General features: G+C 37.7%; 1 protein-coding gene across 13 annotated transcripts; it reads right to left on the bottom strand.

The window, feature by feature from the left end:
• Positions 1 to 787: 787 nt before the first annotated feature.
• Positions 788 to 3,067, bottom strand: LOC124971875 (transcription elongation factor A protein-like 4). Of its 13 annotated transcripts, none has more exons than XM_047535823.1 (4): positions 2,951 to 3,047; positions 2,617 to 2,742; positions 2,283 to 2,392; positions 788 to 1,960 (listed from the first exon to the last, which is right to left on the bottom strand). In XM_047535823.1, the coding sequence occupies exon 4, from the start codon at positions 1,932 to 1,934 to the stop codon at positions 1,353 to 1,355; it is 582 nt and encodes a 193-aa protein (XP_047391779.1). In that variant the 5' UTR covers positions 1,935 to 1,960; positions 2,283 to 2,392; positions 2,617 to 2,742; positions 2,951 to 3,047; the 3' UTR covers positions 788 to 1,352. The 13 variants fall into 13 exon arrangements, with proteins under 13 accessions (XP_047391779.1, XP_047391777.1, XP_047391772.1 ...); XM_047535821.1 differs by having other exon boundaries at positions 788 to 1,956; XM_047535816.1 differs by having other exon boundaries at positions 2,321 to 2,392.
• Between the last annotated feature and the right edge of the window lie 18,409 nt (positions 3,068 to 21,476).

The raw sequence follows: 21,476 nt of genomic DNA, 5'->3' as shown, positions 1-21,476 counted from the left end.
AAATATGACATACTAATGTAGGATGTTAAGAATAGGGGATACTGAGTATGGAATATATAGAAACTCTATATTACCATTTCAATAATTCTGTAAATCTACAACTGTCTTAAAATATAAGGTTATCTGAAAAACACTGTAAGCAAATAAAGGACTACCAAAAAGCCAGGAGTCAAGAAATCACAAAGGCAGAAGAGTCGTTCAAATGGTAAGGTAGGGCTTAACAGGAATTCCCTGGGAGACAATTCCTAAGGAAAAAAAAGTGTTAGCAGATAGATTACCAAGTGAAAATAGCACAGCATCTGGTCACTCAGATTTGTTTTCCTGCAATCTCCAGTATCTAAATCCCTTGGAGAGAGCTAAATCAACAAAAAGTATGGAAAGAAGTGTTTTGTATGAACTTCAAAAAGCATCAAAATCCAAGTGACAATTGGGTATCCAGGTGGGTTAAGGTGACTATATTGTAGGTAAAGAGGAATTTTCCACCCTGTTGTTGGGACACAGTGTTGCTTTAATCATTTCCAGCCCACCACCACCAGAAGGGACCTTAGGGAGGTTAAGGATCCATGAGAAGAGGCACAAAAACAGGAGACATTACACTACCCAGGGGACATTGGTACCCACCTCTCAGTTGTCTGGACTTATTCCCGACATAGATGAGACCTGTGAGAACACCTTCAGTTCTCCAGCAAGTATCTATTAGAGTATTGGTTCTGCTAGTGCAACAGAAAAGGTAGAAGCCAACCCAACATACTCAATACCTTATTTAATTTTCTCCACAAGCCTGGAAGACAAGTTTTATTTCCATTTCACAGATGACAATGCAGTCCTTTACAGCAAGGGATATGTATTAACTGTTAGATTGCTCCAGAATGGAGTCCCCAGAGTAATACAAATTTTATCTATCATTTTACATCCTGATGACAGAATTTTAATGTCTCCATTGCATTTATAAGTTTACTGGACAGTTTTTGATAAGTTGTGTATTATTTCCCTGCTTATCTTTTATTATTTTATGACAATAGGAATCTGTTTTAGGAGACAGTGGACAGATGAACAAAAAAAGAACATAAAATCACCACAAATAACCGCTTTTAGTGAATACAACTTTAAAGTTGCTTTCTCTACATAGTTTACTAGGTAAATATCTTTTTAGATTTACATAAGTGGGTCAATGCCATATATATGGTTCTGCAAGTTATTTTAATTTTACAAAGGAACTATGAACATTTTTCCATGCAGTCAATGAAAGTCTACTACTGACACATAGATTGTTGCAGTTGGGTCAAAGGGCCTAAAGCAAAGTATTCGTAAAAGGTTAAAGCCCAAGACCTGGCAAATGTCCAAGAGGAATACTACACATAAGGAATGTCTTCAAGGTCCCTCCGTGGGGCCCTGCAGCCACCCCTGAATTCCCTTGGGCCCCTTGGGTAGAATGGGTCTTCTAAATTTCTTTGCATCCACAAAAGCCTCCCTAATTTCTGTCTGGTTTTTCTCATGTCATCCTCTACTTTAGCCATATTGTCAAATTCTCTTATCATATCCTCATTGCTGAAATTCATATCATGTATGGACTCCTTATACTCTTTAAGGTAATGAGCCAGCCCCTTGTTGGTTTTTCTTTTGGCTTTCCTGGGTATGTCATCCTCAGCTGGGCGCTTTCCTGCAGCTCTTGTTTCACTCTCTGGCTTTCCTTCCTCCTGTGGCTTTCTCTTGCTTTCTGGTTTTCCTTCCTCTTTAGCCAGTCTCTCACCCTCTGGCTTTTCCATATCCTTCAGCATTTCCTTATCCGCAGTCATTTCCTCATTTTCTAACATTTCCTTGTCTTTGAAAGGACAGGCTCCTTCTTGCTTTTCCTCATCCTGTGGCTCTTCTTCATTTTCCCTCTTTTCTTGGTTGGAAGGTATTCCTTCATTTTCACTGTAAAGTTCTTCCATGTCAGGATTTCCCCTCCTTCTCCTGTCTTGGGAGTAGGGGTGGAGAGAAGACAAAGAAGAAACATGGTAGACTGAAGGATGGGAATGGGGGGTGGGACGACGATGCAAGGCCACAGGGTATTGAATCTCACCCTTGTGAGGGTTCCCCTAAGCTGACCCGGGCCTCCAAGTGTGCCTCTGCAGGGCCCGTACCCCACATGCCTCCCCCACGGCGAGCCAACCAATCCCTGGCAGACCCTGCCACCTTCTCCATGCCGCTTCAGCGTGGCAAGGTGCGTGTATTCCAAGTGGCGGGGGCGGGCGGTGGGGTCCCACAGGCTGCCCGGGTCATGTCCTCTGCACTCTCACCCCTTCTGGGTCCCTGTCCATGCTGCCCACTCCGTCACCTGCAGGGATCCTGGGCGGTTTGCTCCTCTCTTCAGGCCTCTCAGAGCGATGGGAACAACAGACCCTAAGATCTGCGGACAGGACGCGGGGGCGGAGAAGGCGCGCTTAGTGAACTGACAGGGACTCTGTGCCTTTCCAGAATCCAAGCCCTCCTCACCCAGCTTTCCCCTCTACTACCCCCTCCCGCACCCCAGCCGCCATTTCTTCTCAAGCCTCTGGCGCCAGACTAAGATGTTTTCCAAACTACGTTTGGGTCTGCGCGTCCTTCTGCTTTGGAGACAACTCGCGTTCCCACCTTCACGATCAATATTTTCCTCCACGTACGGAATGGCCGAGAGGGTTATTTCCACTATCTCACTGCTGGGGCGCTTCACCGCCCACCATCTCAGACTTCAAAATGGACGGAGGGCAGAGGAGGTGCCTAGAATTCCGGCGTGAATACTTGGGGTATTCGTCTTCTCTACCCTCTGCCCACAGGCTGCATGCTCCCCCTCGGCTAACGTTTTCCCACTGCCATCTCTACCTACATTCGGGACCAATTTCCCTTGACCGGAACCCACCTCCAACCTTCCCCTCTTTGGTACCCACCCCGGAGTCCCGTTAGCAGCGTGCAAGGCCCTCAAGCTGACCTGAAAGAAGCTGAAGCAACAATTAGGAGACTCGGAGCAGAGCGGATGACTCCCGGGCAGCACCGAAGGGAAGAAGGGCGGGCGCCGCAACTGGCAGGTCACGTGAACTCCCCAGCCCCAGAGTTGGATCTCGACACACCCCGCCTATTAAGTGACGTCCGCTCACCACCCACTTTTCTTGAGCAGGTACTCCCTCACCTCTCTGAACCCCTTTGTCATTTTCTTCTTGTTGAGAAGTTGTTCAAAGAAAAAATTTTAAAGGTTTATTTTGTGTGTGTGTGTGTGTGTGTGTGTGTGTGTGTGTGTGTGTGTGGGTTGGGCGGTCCGAAGGAGGAGTCTTGACAATGTTGCTTTTAAATATGATTGCGCGAATGTAAATCCAGCCAACTGAATGGAATGAATGCTTAAATATTGTATGGAGGTTTGAATACTGCATTTAAGAAAAAAATTAGAACATTTTCCCAAACATGATGGAAATTTCCCCTTTTCTTGACAACCAGAAACATTTTTCTCATGAATAAAAAATGAAATTATATTTGAAGCTAAGTAAAAGAATAATTTATCTTAGATGAGAAATTGAATATATAAGGGATAATGATCAGACCGTATGTGACAATAGAACTGTAACCCATAGCCTTTGCAGCAAGCAGTCCAGACAGCCAAATCACAGCCTCTGCAGCAATCTTCAGGATTTAAATACTGAAGAACTTGACAGCCTTCCAATTTCTTGTCCTTGACGGACAAGAAAAAAACAAATGTGTACTATTAACACAGGATGCCCCACTTCTAGTTGGTCTTCCTCCTGCATCCCTGTGCAATAAACTAAGATCACATCATTCCTGAAATCTTCCTTTTTTATTGTTTTTTTTTTATTATTAATACATTAAATGACAGAAGTGAAATGAATAAATTACTGCTACATACAACAATATGAGATAAATATAATACTTAATACTTTCATTGTAATCCCTCTATCTCCCTCCTGCCTACAAAACCATATACCTTGTGGAGTCAAAATTGGGTTTAGGTTTGAGACTACAAGAAAGAATTCAGGAAGAGGGAAAAGCAGAAGCAGCCCCTGGAACTCAACTTCATAGATGACACCTCTAGAAGTTGGAGTTTGTTGGGAGAAAAAAATGTACTTATATATTTTCATTTTAATTAATTACTCAACTAGACATTAAGGCAACTCAAGCAAATGAATAGTACTTTTGCTTTTATTTTAACTCATTTCTTATCAAGCAGGTTAATGCAGAGAAACAATTTCTATGATAATCTAATAGATGCAATACCTAAAAACTAATACTGTATCTGATGGCTCAAACACTGCAGTGAGATTCAGATCAACCTGGGTCTTAGTGTTCAATCTAGCCAAGTAATGCTATAAGCTTGGGTAAGTTTCTTCACTTTTCTGAGAGGATTCCATCTGTCAAAGGACTGTCAGTTCCTAGAAGGAATAGAATTCATTATGCCAGGCCAACTATTTCAACAAGCACAATAATTATGTGTCCTATTTGTTTTGTTTTAGGACAAAACTCCCAGTGGTACATGACAAAATATCTGATCAGGTATCAGGTCTGCGTGTGACCAACTCTGTGGTCTCTCTATCAGATGAATCAGGCAAAGGCACATTGGCACAGACACAAGGCTTTTTATTTTTATGCTTGAGCACAAGGAAGGTGGCACATGGGGGACAGACTCCAACAAAAAATGAAGGTGTATAGCTTTTATGGCATCTGCAGGGTAGGCAGGGATCCAGTCTCTTAATGTCATTATACATAGAGATTAGAGTTTTAGCTGTGCCTGGGGTTTTTTTTTTTTAACATGCTTCCTCAATCAGTGTGTGTCTTACTACCATTTAAGTTTTTACCTCAGCATGTGATTTTTACTAATGAGTAATTTATGTATGTATTTATCCTTTACCACCAAGAATTTGTCCCCTATCTGTGAAAGTTCCTATCTGGGTCTTAGAGCAGAGCAGATCGTTTCCCTACCTCAGTGTGTTTGATTTTAGTGATCTTACTTTTCTTGGTTTTGGCTTCCTGGAATCTATGATGATCACATAGTCTTTGAAGGCTGAACTTACTTCTCATCCTCCTATCTCCTGGTGTGTTATCTTAATTTTATAGCCTTGAAGAGAGGTTCTACTATTTAACTCCCAATTTTCTGGTATGTTTGTTAACCCCATAAGACTTACAGCTAACTTAGCTGTCTCATACCCAAAATCATATGTTCTGTGCCTAATTTCAATTACTAAGAGATGATGTTATCCATCCTCACCTCTGCATAGGAAATCTTGGAATCAGAGGCAGTTAAATTTTGGGTGGATTCCAGAATTTCGTGGCAACAGCAGAGGCCTTGATGGGTAAAACCTGTCTGTTCCAACCCTTAATTGAATGCAAGGGCAGGATTGATGACCCAGTAAGCATGAGTCTCCATGTTCTCATGCTCCACTAATGTCCTCCTCAGGAGTGGGTCACAACTTGAGAGTGATCTGAGATTTATATTTAAATTCCTTCTAACAAGAAAAAAGAGTAAGCCAGGAACAGTGACACGCACCTGTAGTCCCAGCTACTTGGAGACTGAAACAGGAGAATTGCTTAAGCCCAGAAATTTGAAGCCTCAGTAATATAGCAAGACCTTCTCTCAAAAACAAAAAGAAGGAAGGAAGTGTATGTGGGTTTATGGCATTTTTCAAGCTTCTTCCTCCCCATACCACACTTGCTTTCCACACCACCCTCGTTCTTCTCATATCCAGGAATAACTGGCCACAATCAATCTGGAATAACCCCACTGTATTGACCACTAAACTGGTATCTGGCATTTCATCTTGTCAAAATAACATGGTAAGTTTTATTTATAGACATACTCAAAAATGAAAAAAAACTCAAAATTCAAATAGCTTTTACACAGGGGAAGAAAAGTCACCTGGCCCAACCCCACTGCTCTTGTGCTGGGGATCATATCCATGGCCCCAAACATGCTACACAAATGCTCTACCAATGAGCTAATACTCAGCCCTCTTCTTGATCTTGGTTGATTACTATGTCCTAAAGTTATAATGTTTGTTTCTTCTCAAAAATTCATGTTTAGACAATCCCCAATGCAGTCATGTTAAGAAAAGGAGCTTCTAGGAGGTGATTAGTCTACAAGGGCTCTGCCCTCATGAATGTGTGAACAACATTATAAAAGAACTGAAAGGAAAGAGCTAGGTCCTTTTTGCCCTTCTGCCAAGTGAGGTTGCAGCAAAGACTGAGACCTCGCCAGACACAAAAACTACCAGCATATTAATCATGCACTTCTAGTCTCCATAACTGTGAGAAATAATTTTCTATTCTTTAAAAATCACCCACCGTTAGGTACCTTGCTATAGCAGCACGGATGAACTAAGACAGCCCAATTCTCTTAATTAAGATGTAAGAAGCAAGCAAGATGTCCACTAGTAGCAGCCCTGGATTCATATGCTTAAAGTACCATTATCAAAAGCAAAGCATTTCACAATTAAGCAATAATCTAATGACAGAGAAAGGATCACACCAATTTTCTCAACCAAAGGTTGAGCATCCCAAGAAAGTTTCATTGGATCATTTTGGGTCACCTCCCCACACTTTGGGCAATGTCTGTGGCTCAGGGGCTGCAAGTCCTTCATTGGCTGAACCATGGAAAGTGGAATATAAACGACTGTCATTGGCTTCTCTCATTATTCAGTTATGCACAGTTATAAGTTGCAGGTCATAAGGCTTGTGTGTGTGTGCACGAATGTACGCAGGTGTTGGGAAATTAAACCAGGGTGTACCATTGAGGTACATCCCCAGCCCTATTTTTATTTATTTTGAGACATGGTATTGCTAAGTTGCTTAGGGCCTTGCTAAGTTGCTGCAGACTGGCTTCAGACTTGTGATCCTCCTGCCTCAGCCTCCCCAGTCGCTGGGTTTATAGGTATGTGCTACCATGCCCAGCCATAGATCATAAGATTTGTGTTTTTAAGATTGATATATTATGGACTGGAAAATAATAGAATTGAATAAATCTGAATGAAATAGAATAGTAATTTCAAAGTCAAGGGAGCTTGGTAAAATTTTTTTCTTGACATTTTAAAATGTATATGTTTCTGTACTATTTGTTTGTTTTCATTACATATTAAAGTAAATTCAAAAAAAGTTTATGGTTTTTAAATTATATAACACTATTTTTGCCAGACTCCTGTTTTCAATATATTACTTGCTGCCATTAAGGCTGTTTCACTTAGTCTTTTTTAATGAAACAGAAAATTAGGAGCATGATGGCTCACTTAGTCTCTTTGTTCCTCATTTGCCCACCAGGTTAATAATCAGATGTACTAATTGACCCTTTTGATCTTTCAGCATCAAACCTCATGTTTTTCTTTTTCTCTACAAGATTCATCTGTCTTAATTACTCCTGTACTTTCAACCAAATTATGGTTCATTTTTAATTTCTTTCTGAATTTACAAGAGCAAAATGGCCAAAACACTATGACTATCCTAATAGATTTGATATATTAAAATACTTTTTCACATAATACAATCTGTACAATACTAATATGTTAGAATAACTTTGGTAAAACATTGCATTCACATACTGACACACCAGCATATTAAAGCACCAACAATTAGTATGATATAAATTAAATGACTTAATGGATTATTGTTTCCTCCAAGCATGTGACAGCTGTCTCTCTAAACACATAAAAGTCTCCGATAAAAGCATTTGGTTTCACAAAATTTTATTACAAACGCATGAGCCTAACATGTGATACTCCCTTAGGGGATTTACTTGCAAATAACTTTGTGATAGGTTTTCTTAGGTCTCCTTTGCAGTGAAATCCTTTTTCAAGGCCTATAATATAATATACCAGATAATTATAAATAATAGTCCTCATGATAGGTCTCATTTTTTCTTAGTCCTGATTCTGTTGATGGTAACACTAATATCTATTTTATCATTAGCAAAGGAATTTAAAGTGTGTACTGAGATAACCTGAAGATTATCTGTTGTCCTTTAACACCATCAGGTGAATTCTGTTTGTATTTTACTAATATATATTCATAGGCTTTAATGGATCTTGATTTGTCCTTTTTGTTTAATCTTTTATTGTGATTCCAGACATAATTGTTAATATTTTAAATAGGACTTTAATATATTTATTCATCAATGTGACTGCTCAGGATTCTTCTTGCATGCTTTCTTCACATTTTATTTTCTTCAAATAAAAGTGAGATTTTTTCTTCATAATATGACATCATCTAATTAACAGAAAAATACCTCTTCCTTAATGATCTGAACATATACTACTTTTTGAAGCCTAGCCATTTGGGATAGTGGTTCAATGATTACCTCAATTTTTCCCATTCTTCTTTGTTCATAAGTTCTTTTGGGGAGGAGGTGAGTTTAATTTCTCTGGTTAATTTTTCCACAACTTCACATATTTTATCAATATTTTCAGACATATTATCATAGACATTTGAAAGAGATCATAGTTACATTGAATATTTCCCATGTTGTCCCCTTTTTCTCCGTAAGGAAACTACTTAGATGTGTCATTTAATAATTATTTTTTAGCCAAGAATTCTTATACTCTCATATTTGTTCACAAATTATATGGTTTAGGGTTTTTTCCCCCCTAGGACCCAAGATTGTTGTCAAGGAAACAATTTTAAACTCTTTTAATGTTTAAGGATATTTTACATTCTAATAAACCTATTTTGTTTGTGTTCTGTGTTTGGAGACTGATCTCACCATTTTTCCTTTTTATACCAATTGCTCAGGTTTTTCATCATAATTGGAAGCAGTGACTTGTTTAGCCAGGCCTCTTGTTTTCCAGGAGCTCCTCCTCCATATCAAAGAGTTCCTGCTTAAGCCGGGGTGGCTTAGCCCTGGATGACATTAGAGTCTGTGTTGTTGGACAAATACCCAAACATTGCTAACATCATTACTCTGGGCATCATGGACCTCGGTTAAGGAGGTCAGATTCTCTCAAGGAGTAGAAGCTAAAATTTCTGTGATTTAGGTACTGTAGATGGCATCTTCAAAGTGCTCATTATTGAGCCTACAGGAAGCTTTCCGTATGACTGAATATTCCATGCCTTCTAATTGTATAATGCCTTCATTGCATTTCATGCAATCAGACATTTTCTGTATGCAAGATTTCAACTGACTACAGGGCCTATAAATGAGCAACACCCTGTCACCAATCAGCATCCTCTTTCATTCCAAGGCACTGAAAAATATGTTCATCATGGCTGAGCATTCTTCTAAATCTTTCTTTATCTAGAAGAACTTTAAGAGCTGGGTACAGTGGAACATGCCTGTAATCCCAGAAGCTCAGGAGACTGAGGCAGGAGGACCGCAATTTAGAGAGACCCTAAGCAACTCAGCGAGACTCTGTCTCAAAAACAAAAACAAAACAACAACAACAAAAAAAACAGAGCTGGGAATGTTGCTCAGTGGTTAGGCACCCCTGAGTTAAATCTCCAGTATCAAAAAGGGGGAGGGATTAAAAAAGACATTAGACAATTAGACATTTCCAAAACAGAAGAGGAAGATGTGAAAAGATGCTAAGATAAGTTACTCCATCTATGTCCAAAAGTTTCTGATGCAGGTTTGCCCTCATTTTAGCATTTCATTAGATGTCATGTGTATCATGAACTATTTTTTTTATTGACATCTTCAGTGTATCACCAGCAAGGCTAGCTACCAGACACACCAGAACAAGTGCTCAACCTTCAGCTCTAGTGGTACATATAGCCTGGGGAGATCCTGCTGCCCAGGGAGAGCATGCTGTGTCCAAACCAATGACTCTTTTCAGAGCCACCTACGTTGATATGAAAAAAAAACCCCACAACTTTATTACAGTTAAATTAATGCAGTTTAGTTTCTGAACTGTGGCTCCTGTTAATTTTAAAATATTTTTATAACAAACTAAATAATATCAAATTTAGTTTAGTAGAGCTATGAACCAGTTTGCTTAAAAAATAGAACTGGGTTTTGCTTGATAATATTACATTATACTACTTTACTAAAGAGTAATTTCTTTTGGTTATTTTTCTAGGTCAACTCTTATGGGATCTGTAAGATAATGTCATTTACCTTTTCTACTCTTATTCATTCACAACTATATGGTGAAATTTGCTAGACATATATTATGTAGGGTATGACAACAGATTAAGTGCAGGAATTGATATAAGAATCCAACAGACTTCTATTAGGATAGATATTAAAGATATTTTCAATTTTTAAAAAAATTCATCTCATAACTGTTTTTGGAAATACATTTTTCATATGAATATGCAATACAGTTTTATGTGATGTAATGGATACTTTGTTATAGGCTTTAAATGAATTACAATAATAAATATATCAAATTTTTCATTTTAATATCTACTGTAGTAAACATTGACAGATATAACCACATGAAAATTTAAAACTCCATTGTTTATAAACTGAAAATAATTAGTCCCTTTATCAGTAATTTTTTTTTTCCCAGCAGAGGAGAGGACCATCCTCTCCTCCCCTTGCCAGACAATATTTATTTGCATGTTTATAGACAGGAATTGTTTCCAATGCTCTAATTTACAGCTTACAGAGTTATAAGATAGTTCCCATAGAATCAGAATCCTACAGCCTAGAAGGGTGCACTATAAATAACACATAATTTTCCACTGATGAACACTTTTTTTCTATAGTCTCCTTTTTTTAATTACTAAGGATTGAACCCAGGAGTGCTGAACCATTGAGCTATATCCCCAACCCTTTTTAATTTCTATTTTGAAATGGAATATCACTAAGTTGCTGAGGATGGCTTTGAACTTGTGATCCTCCTTCCTCACCCTGCCTTTTCACTGGGATTACAGGCATACAGTGCCTGGCTTAGTATCTCCATTTTTGATAAACACTAATTTCAAATAATAATTATTCCTGATCAAAAAATAATTTACCGTGTAGCTGTTCTTAATTTTTTGTAGATAGTTTTCATTACTATCATTTCATATCTCTTATTGTGATAAAAGATACATAATTTAAAATTGACCATGTAAGCCAATCTTTGGTGTACAGTCTAGTGACATTAAATACATTAGCACTGTTGTGCAACCATTACCACCATCTATCTCCAGACTTTTTAATCTTCCCAAACTGAAACTCTACCCATTAAACAATAACTTCCCAAACTCCCTATCTCCAGCTCCTGGTAACCACAGTTCTACTGTGTGAATTTGACTACTCTACATATCTCATATAGATGGAATCAAACAATAGAGTACTAGTCCTTTTGTGTCTGCTTCATTTTATTTAGCATAGTATCATCAAGGTTCATCCATGTTGTAGCATGTATCAGAATTTGATTCCTTTTTAGGAAGCTGAATAAATACTCCATTGTATGTTTATACTACATTCTGTTTATCCATTTATCCCTTTATATACTCTTGGGTTATTTCCACAGTTTGGCTGTTGTGAATAACGCTGCTGTGAACAATGGCATACAATATCTATTCAAGCCCCTGATTTTAATTCTTTTAGGTATGTACCAAGAAGCGAACTTGGTGGATCATATAGTATTTGTATGTTTATTTTTTCTTAGGAAATGTCATACAGTTTTCTATAGTGGTTGCATCATTTTGCATTCCTGTCAACATTGCACTAGGGTTCTAATTTTGCCACTCCTTCCAACACATATAATTTTCTGTTTTTTTATAATAGCCATTCTAATGGGTGAGAAGTGACATCTCATTGTGGTTTTGATTTGCATTTCCCTAATGATTATTGATGTTGAACATCTTTTTATGTACTCATTGGCTATATTTATATATTCTTAAGGGAAATAGCCATTTGTGTTCTTTACCTATTTGTGTGTGTTTGTGTGTCTGTGTTGTACTGTGATTGAACCCAGGAACACTGAGCTACATTGCCACCCCTTTTTTCAAATTTTTATTTTGAGACAGGGTCTTGTTAAGTTGCTGAGGCTGACTTCCACTTCTGATCCTCTTGCCTCAGCCTCCTGATAACTTGGATTAGAGTCATGCACCATTGTTCCCAGAATGAGTTGCTTTATCATTCAATTGATAGAGTCCTTTAGGAACAACATTTTTCACTTAGATGAAGTCCAATTTATCTATTTTAACTTTTGTTGCCTATGTTTTAGGTATCATATCCAAGAATTCATTGCCAAATTCAATGTCATGAATCTTCTCTCCTATATTTTCTTCAAAGAGTTTTATAGTTTTGGCTTTTTTACATTTAGGTCTTTGATCTATTTTGAATTCATTTTTGCATGTACTGTAAGAAAAAGGTCTAACTTTATTATTTGGAATGTGGATATCAAGTTTTCCTAACACATTTGTTGAAAAAATTGTCCTTAATCCATTGAATAATGTTGGCATTCTCATTAAAAATCAATTGAGCATATGTGTGAAAGCTTATTTCTGGGCTGTCTATTCTATTCCACTTAACTATATTTCTGTCTTTATGCCAGTATCACACTATTTTGATAACTAGATTTTTAGAAAGTTTTGAAACCAGGAACAATGAGGTCTCCAATTCTTTTTTCTCAAGATTATTTTGGTTTTTGAAGATCCCTTGAGATTCCTTATGAATTTTAGGATGAATTTTCCTTTTTCTGCAAAAAATCTTGGATATCTTGATAGGAATTGCATTGAATCTATATATCCTGTTGGTTAGTACTGATATCTTTTTTGGGGGGTGAGTACCAGGAATTGAACTCAGGGGCACTCATCCACTGAGTCACATCCCCAGCCCTATTTTGTGTTTTATTTAGAGACAGAGTCTCACTGAGTTGCTTAGTTCCTCGTTTGGCTGAGGCTGGCTTTGAACTTGAGATCCTCCTGCCTCAGTCTCCTGAGCCACTGGGATTACTGGCATGCGATACCACGCCCGGCCTGATATCTTAATATTGTTTTCGAATCCGTAGACACTGGATGCCTTCCATTTGTTTCTATTTCTTTAGTTTCTTCCAAATACGCTTTGTAGTTTTTGGTGTAGATATATTTTGCCACTTGATTAAGTGTATTCCTATTTATTCTTTCTGATGCTATTATAAGTGGAAATGTTTTCTTAATATTCTTTTCAAATTGTGTATTGTTACTGTATATAAATGCAACTCATGTTTATGTGTCGATTTTGTATCTATAATTTCTTTAATTTATTAATCCCAACAGGTTTTTTGTGGGATGTGGGATACCGCAGATTGAACCCATGGGCAATGTATTAGTGAGTCACATTCCAAGCCCATTTTATTTTTTCATTTTGAGATGGGGTCATGTTAAGTTGCCTAGGCTGGTCTCAAACCTGGCCATCCTCCTATCTCAGCCTCCCAAATAGCTCGAATTACAGGTGTACTCCACTTTGTTTATCCAAAATTTCTTTATGGAATTTTTTCTCTTTGTGTGTGTGTCTGTGTGTGTGTGTGTATGCGCACGCATGCTGAAGATAGAACTCAGGGGCCTCATGCACGCTAAGCTTGTGTCCTGTCATGGCTACACTCCCAGCTCCCTTTTAATGGAATCCTTAGATTTTTCTAAACATTAGATTAAATCATTTTGCCTGAAAACAGAGATAATTTTACATCTTCCTTTCCAATTTTGATGCATTTTAATTTCTGTCTCTTGTCTAATTGTTCTCGATGTAACTTCCCATAAAATTTTGAATGCAAATGTCTTCTTTCTGATCTTAAAGGGAAAACATTAGGCTTTCTCCATTGATTGTGATGTTATCTGTGGGTTTTTCACATTGAATTTTTGAAAGCCTCTTACCATTTGCTTATCACAGGGCTAGGAAGGAAAGCCAATAAAGTGTCCCACCAGAATTCACATGCAATATGTGTAACTTGGGCCAATTATTTCTTCTTAAGTTTTCCAAACTATCTCAGTGTTCTAGCCTGCTAGCAATGACCATACTTTCTCACCTATATGCTGGGATCCTGTAAACCAAGTACAAAGCCAGGTTTCCACGGTGGGTCCTCTATCATCAACTTTAATTCTCTGTGGCTGGCCAAACCTGTTTTTTTTTTTTTTTTTTTTTTTTTTGCGGTACTGGGGATCGAACTCAGGGCCTTGTGCTTGTGAGGTAAGCACTCTACCAGCCGAGCTATCTCCCCAGCCCCAAACATGTTTTAATGAGTGTCATTCTCAAATAGGACATTGCAGGGAAAACCTCAGTTGCATAAACAAATTTGCCAATTAATCATGGTAAAAATGAGGACAGATTATTGTGGAATCGGTACAGATAATTATATTTCCATGGAAAATAAAATTACCCAATTCAATTTTGTGAATTTTACAGAGGGTGGAAAGGCAATGAGGAAAAAAAGTCTAACTTGCAGATGTTTTCATTTCAGTTTACAAATGCCAAGTGTACTAAAGTGTTATGGGTTCAATATAGTATAAGAAAGCCAGGGCTGCATTTTATATCTAGAATATAGAAGATTAAAACAGCAACAATATTCCCCAAACCACCATATAATAATTCTTCATCAAGTTATTCAGGTCTATGTAGTTAACTCTTGCTCTGCTGGATTTGGGGTGAGTAGTTTCACAAGTGCATCTGCTTCTCAACTAAAAAGAGTTCTGTAAATCTGTAGTCCATTAGTGACTTCAGAAGCCAGTACCCATGAATGTATCCTTTCAAGTGTCTGTGGCCTGAAATACATAGCATAGTTCCTTTGGGGGAAATATCTCCTTTTCAGCACTCTAGCAACTTCCCATGAATCAGCAGAGGCCATGCGGGCAAGGCGTGAACCACTGCTCATTCAGATCTTGGAAGAATGCCTCTTGGTCCTCCTAGAGCTTGAGAGCACAGCAGTCTTCTGTGCAGCTATCACCACCCTGTTTTCCACTTGCTTCACTCGTGAGAGTTTCCAATTGCCTCCTGGGTTCTGATGAGGTGTGACTCTTTCTGCCTCACTCCTGTTGGGCACAGCTTTGGACTATAAAACTCTCTAGGTGTGGGACAAACTTGACTCATGAGAGACAGAATACCGTATCATCCATGTTGCAGTTATTTGGCCTCTTTTGTTTTGCCCAAGGCAAGGGACAAGAGTATTTGGCATTTGAGCCAAAGGGTATCATTTATTACCTTTGGCTACTTATCCTTTTATTTCTATTTTGTATTTTTATGGCAGTACTCAGGATTGAACCCAGGGCCTTGCATATGCTAGGCAAGCGCCCTGCCACTGAGCTACATCTCCAACCCTGGCTACTTATCCTTTTAATGTCTATAAAAGTAAAGCACTGTCTGAATCCAAAAGAAGCTCTTTGTTTCTTTACTGGCCAAATCGGTGAACTGGCCTTTGTGTGACATCCATTTCCACAGGGCTGACTCATTTATTGAAGACACAAACTTGCCAGTTGCTGATTGTGGAGTCTTCAGGTAAGCTTTAGAGTAAAACAAAAACCATTTGTAGGTGACAGAGGATTAAAATGGCTATGGTTAATTCATTGATAGTAATTTTCTAAATTAAAATTACTGATGATTTTATAAGAAGAATGGCACAAATGACAGGAAATTTGTTTCTGCAGCAACAAAGACAATAAAACCAATCCACAAATTTAAGACAAAATGTATATAATGATAAATATTATGCCTATATTTGGTAAAAGAGAATGTTATTTTTTTACAAAAAGTGTACAAACATTTTATAAAGGAAATATCTTGAGATATAACATAATAATTCAGGAATATAACTCACCATAGGTATATTTACCATTCAATAATAAAATATACCAAGAGAATATCAAGTGAAAAGATTAGGTAAGTCTGGAGTAGATTCTAAATATCTATGTGTTAATAACACTTCATAGAAAAATCTACCAGTATATGTAAAGATATTTAAATAGGTGTTACTGCATAACTTGTAGTTTTCACTGCACAGTTTGTTTCTGAGATTCATCTATATTTTAATTTCTGTAGCTTTCGTTCATTCATTTTTACTGACATATTCTACTGTATGATTGGAGTATGATTTATTTATCCAGAATAATCTGTTGGTGGACATTTCAGTTGACTTCAGATTTGTGATGTTTTAAAAAGGTGGTACAGAGGTCTTTCTTATAGTGATCTTGTCCACATCTGTTCTGGATATAAAACTCTGGATCCATTTGAGGTGTTATCAGATAAGCACCACCAAAATTCTTTGCAAAGTTGATGTACCAGATCATAATCCAATCATTTCTGTATAGGAGGTCCTATTATTCTACTTTTGCCATTTAAATAGGAAGTTGTGTGCTTGGTTCCATACACAGGTGTTTGAATCAAACACATGGGAATTATGATAGTAGCTCTTTCTTTTAGGAGCTGTGTGACTTTGAAACCCAAAATTAGCCTCTCAGTGACTTATTCTTATAATCTGCAAAAAGAAATCCTGATACTAAGTATAATATCTAAAACACACAGGCAGTATATTTGTTTCCTTTTTATTCTATCTTTCTTTGTAAGAGAAATTTTATTGTAACCTCAATATCATCACTGTGTCTTAGCATTTTGGGAAAGTTGAAAGAAGAAGGAAAATAAACCCTCTAATACCTGTTATATGACAGATTCAAGGTCATTTCTGTGATAAAGAATGCTGTGTGAGATGGCTAAGGAGTTCAATGTTACAGTTGGACAGGAGCAAAAAGTTCTGATATTCTATTGTATAATAGGGTGATGATAGTTAATAAGATATTGTGCATTTCTAGATAGCAAGAAGACAGGATTTTGAATGTTCTCACAAGGAAATGATAATTGTTGGAGGTGATGAATATGACAACTATTTTGATCAAGATAGTTGATACATGTATGGAAATATCACATTCTATCACATAAATGTGTACAATTATTATATGCCAAGTAAAAATAAAACAAATCTTAGAAAAAAAATGCTTTAGAATGAGTTGTTTGATGGAGAGGACTAGGAGAGAAAATATTAGCATTTCCTATTGAATGGTTGTACCTTCTTTGTTGCTTTTATGAGTTCTGTTATGTTTTATGGGTTCATAACTTAAAGGTTGGGATCTTGGAGCTCCAGAAAAATGATGCACTTGATGACTGTGTGTCTTTGGGAAGGGACACTGAAACAAGAGTCAGGACCTCTGACTATATCTTAGTGCCTGAGCCTTCATTGTTGACAGCATCTTGAATGAATCATTTCCTCACTCCCTTCCTCACCTACTTAAAGTGGATTACACCAGGAAGCCAGGTGAATGGGAGCATGGCACCTGGACTGAATATCTGCTATGCTACCCTGCCATCTGCTTTACTTGATTTCTCCTTTTCTTTTGATTTATTTTGCTCAAGTTGATTTTATGGTGTGGAGTCAAACATCTTACAGATCAACATTTGGATATCTAGATGGGAGTGGGGGCCCAGAAATCCCTTTTAAGAAATTACTTTTAAATGGCAAGAGGAGAAAGCTATAGGCGCAGGCAGTGGGGACAGCATGTTCAAAGGCTCTGTGGTGGGATGTAGCTTGACCCATTTGAGATACAGGGAGTCCACTGTAGCACAGTTGATGTGAGAAGGAGAATGGCCCTGGATGAGAGTATTAAGGAAGGCAGGGTCCAGAGCACACTGGGCCCAGCAGGTTAGTGTCCATAGTTTGCATTTTCCCTGCTGACCTCCAGCTAGGCACTGGCAAGTTTGTAAACAGATGTGATCCTGCTTGCTTTTGGCAGCCTAAAACATGTGGGACTCTGATGGTAAAAATGCCACACCCAGAGTTGAACAGAATGGAGCATCCATGTGAAGCAGCCTGAAGTAACAGAATATTAGATTTTCACTGTAGAAACTTAATATTGGGCTGGTGATAGTGGTAATGAGGACACATGACAGGACTTGGGGCTGGATGGCGGGACTCTCTTCATTATTCTACCTAAGTGAATGTATTGCCTGAGGTGAAGAGAGATGAGGAGATAGGTTATCTTTCATGGAGTTCCAGTCAAGCTATCAGCCCTCCTAAGGGAAGGCAAAGGTCACCAAGACATATGGCCCTACTTTCCTTGTATGGTTCTGAACAAGCTAAGACATTTAGAAATTCTGGTTCTCTTTGTGATGAAAACTCCACAATTTCCCCATGCCATTTTCCCTCTTACAATCATACCCATCAACCCATGGTCCCAGCCCTTCTCATGTTCTCCAAAATATATTATTATTCACCAGAGCATAATGTTTTCCCTTGATGAGCTATAATTTGGAAGGAACATTGATCACATTTATTTAAATTTTTAAGCTGTATCCCACTAAACATGATTTTATTTTGCATTTTTATATCACAAACCATATGGAGCTAATTAGCATGCCCATATCAATTTTAACAGAACAAAGAACTAGGCAAATGTGTTTGGGGTGGATATTGTATATAAAGTTTATTCTCCTCAGTACCCTACTGTTTATGGAGAATATCTTCCACAACTGCTTTTTTGAAATGGTTTTAAATTTATAAATTTATGTGTCTTTAAGTGCCCTACAGCTAGACAAAATCAAAACTCTTCCTGACCAAAATTCCTCAATTCCATTCCCTAGAGGTAACCATGGCTAACATCTGCTTGATACATGAGTTTTGAGTCTGTACTTGGCATACAATTTTTCTATGCATGTGGAAATGCACATGCATGCATAGATATATTGGCATTCTTCTTCTTCTTCTTCTTCTTCTTCTTATTATTATTATTATTATTATTATTATACCAAGATATGAACCCAGGGGTACTAAACCATTGAGCAACATCCCCAGCCCTTTTTAATTTTTTTTTTGAGACAGGATCTCACTAAGTTGCTTAGGGCCTCGCTAAGTTGCTGAACCAGCCTTGAACTTGCAATCCTCCTGCCTCAGCCTCCAAGTCACTGGAATTACAGGCATGCACAGGAATTACTGTGCCCAGAAGTTTATTATTTTTAAGATGCCAAATTGGAATCAGAGTAGCAGTGATCTACTCATTATATTCTTCACATAACAAGATGCATACTTTTAAAATTATTTTCATTAAGCCAATATTTAAAGTAAAATTCACTCTTTTAGTGTGCAGTTCTGTGAGTCTTGAAAAGGGCTTACCGTGGTGTAACTATCCCCATAACCAAGATATATAACAGTTCCATCATGCCAAAAATTCCAATGTCCCCTTTGCAGTCCATCTCTTATGCTTTTTGAGAGGTGGGATTTTGTTGATATCAAACTGTAAGTTTTATAAAAAAAGTTTTATTCATGCATTGTTGTCATACATAATACCTGGCTTCATACTGACATATTTATGAGTGCATATAACACAATTTGCTACATTTTAATCCTCAGTACTTTTGTTTTTTCTCTCCTCCCTCTCCCACTTGCCTTCCTCTATTCCTCTAATCTTCTATTTATTTATTGTTTTAAATTATTGTATTATACACAAAGTGGAATTCATTGTGATATATTCATACATGTGCATAGCACAATTTGCTCAAAATTTAATTCCATAGTTCCTCCTCTTTCCCATCCCTCCTCCCTCCTCCTCAATTTCCTTCCTGTACTCCACTGTTCTCCCTCCTATTTCCATTAGATGCCCCCTTTATAATCCCTTATTTCTTTCTAGCTTCTGCATTATGAGAGAATATATTTGACCCTTGACTTTCTGAGTCTGGCTTATTTCACTTAGCATGATAGACTCTAGATTTACCAGAAAATGACATAATTTTATACTTTCTCTACTTTATGGCTGAGTGAAACTCCATTGTGTATATATTCCATATTTCTTTCTCCATTCATCTGTTGAGGGACGAGTAGGCTGGTTCCATTACTTGGCTATTATGAATGACAGTGATATACATGTTGGTACATATGTAAAACTGGAGATATTTTGGATAAGTTCTGGAGCTGGGTCATATGGTGGTTCTATTCCTAGTCTTATGAGGAATCTCCATGCTGCTTTCCAAAGTAGTTGTACTGATTTACAGTCCCACCAACAATGAATGAGTGTACTTTTCTCTCCACAACTTTGCCAGTGATTCTTGTTATTTGTATTTTTGATCATTGTCTTTCTAACTGGAGTGAGATGAAATCTTAGTGTAGATTTGAGTTGCATTTCCCTGAATGCTAAGAATGTTGAACATTCTTTCCTATATTTGTGGCCATTTTTATTTCTTCTTTTGACAAATGTCTGTTCAGATTATTTGTCAATTTATTGGTTGCTTATTTCTTTTTGGGGGGAATGTTAAGTTTTTTCGTTCTTTATATATTATGAATATTGATACCCTGTCAAAAGAGTAGCTGGAAGTGTGTTCTCCCACTCTCAGGTTCTCTTCATGGTCTTGTTTCCCTCACTGTGCAGCTTTTCAATTTGAGACCATTCCACTGATGGATTCTTGGTTTTACTTCTTCAGCTTTAGGAGCAAAAACAGACCTAAAATTTATGTGGAATAATAAAAGACCCCAAATAGCCAAAATGATACTGAGCAATAAAAGTGATGTGGGTGGCATCACAATAATGGATTCAAGTTATACTATAGACCTATAATAACACAAGCACTATGGTATTGGCATAAAAATAGAAATGAATACTGATGGAATAGAATAGAAGACATAGAGACAAATACACGTACAGTCATCTGGTCCTTGACAAAGATGCCAAACACATATGTTGGAGAAAAGATAGCATTTTTAAAAAATGGTGCTGGGGAAACTGGATATCCATATGTAGAAGAATGAAACTAGATTCCTATCTTTCGCCCTGCAGAAAAGTCAATTCAAAGTGAACCAAAAATCTTGGAATTAGGCCAGAAACATTGCAAATGCTAGAAGAAAATATAGGGTCAACACTCCAACATAGTATTGGCATATATGCACCATCCATTTCATTTTAATGCTTAAGTAGAAACTTCATTTATTTGGTCTCTTTATACTTCCTGCTTTCTGGTACAGTTTCTTTGGTCATACAGTCTACATGTTTGAGATCAAAACAGTAATTTCCAGTTTTCTCCACAGTAAATACCTACTTTTCTGATTATTTTCTGTCTACTGCTTAAAAAAAAAACAATTCAATTCACATAATCCACGTATCCAAGCCTCCTGGTGGCAAGAGGTAGGATTTCATTTTTATCGTTTTATTATCATCCACAACACCACTCCTACTCCCACGACCAACAAAAGGGGTTCCTGAGTAATCAAGAGAGGTGGCCGTGTATAGGTTTTGTCAGACCTTATTTCATTATTACCTTCCCACCAAAGAACGTTTTTAGACTCTTCCCTCTACTAATCCCTACTTAACAGTGGAATGTGAAATTTTTTAATATTATAGATGTAGTGTGTATCTGTGTATGTTTTATAGTCCTTCGGAGGATCCCAAAACATTGAAATATCTATGACAATTTTGCCCCAAATTACCTGTTTTGAGACCCTTGTTCATGATGCCACATCTGCTGAGAAAGCAAGGTATAATGTGATTAGGGGAAATCTGGAACTCCCTTCCTCCCTCATCTATCTCCTGGTCCAAGCTAGAAAAATCTGTCATGAGTGGAGACCCAGCCTCAATGGGCCATCTACAGAGCTAAC

The sequence above is a fragment of the Sciurus carolinensis genome, chromosome X (assembly GCF_902686445.1).
Source record: "Sciurus carolinensis chromosome X, mSciCar1.2, whole genome shotgun sequence".
Lineage (NCBI taxonomy): Eukaryota > Metazoa > Chordata > Mammalia > Rodentia > Sciuridae > Sciurus > Sciurus carolinensis.
The sequence above is the reverse complement of the archived record's forward strand: the minus strand, read 5'-3'. Positions and strand labels throughout refer to the sequence as shown.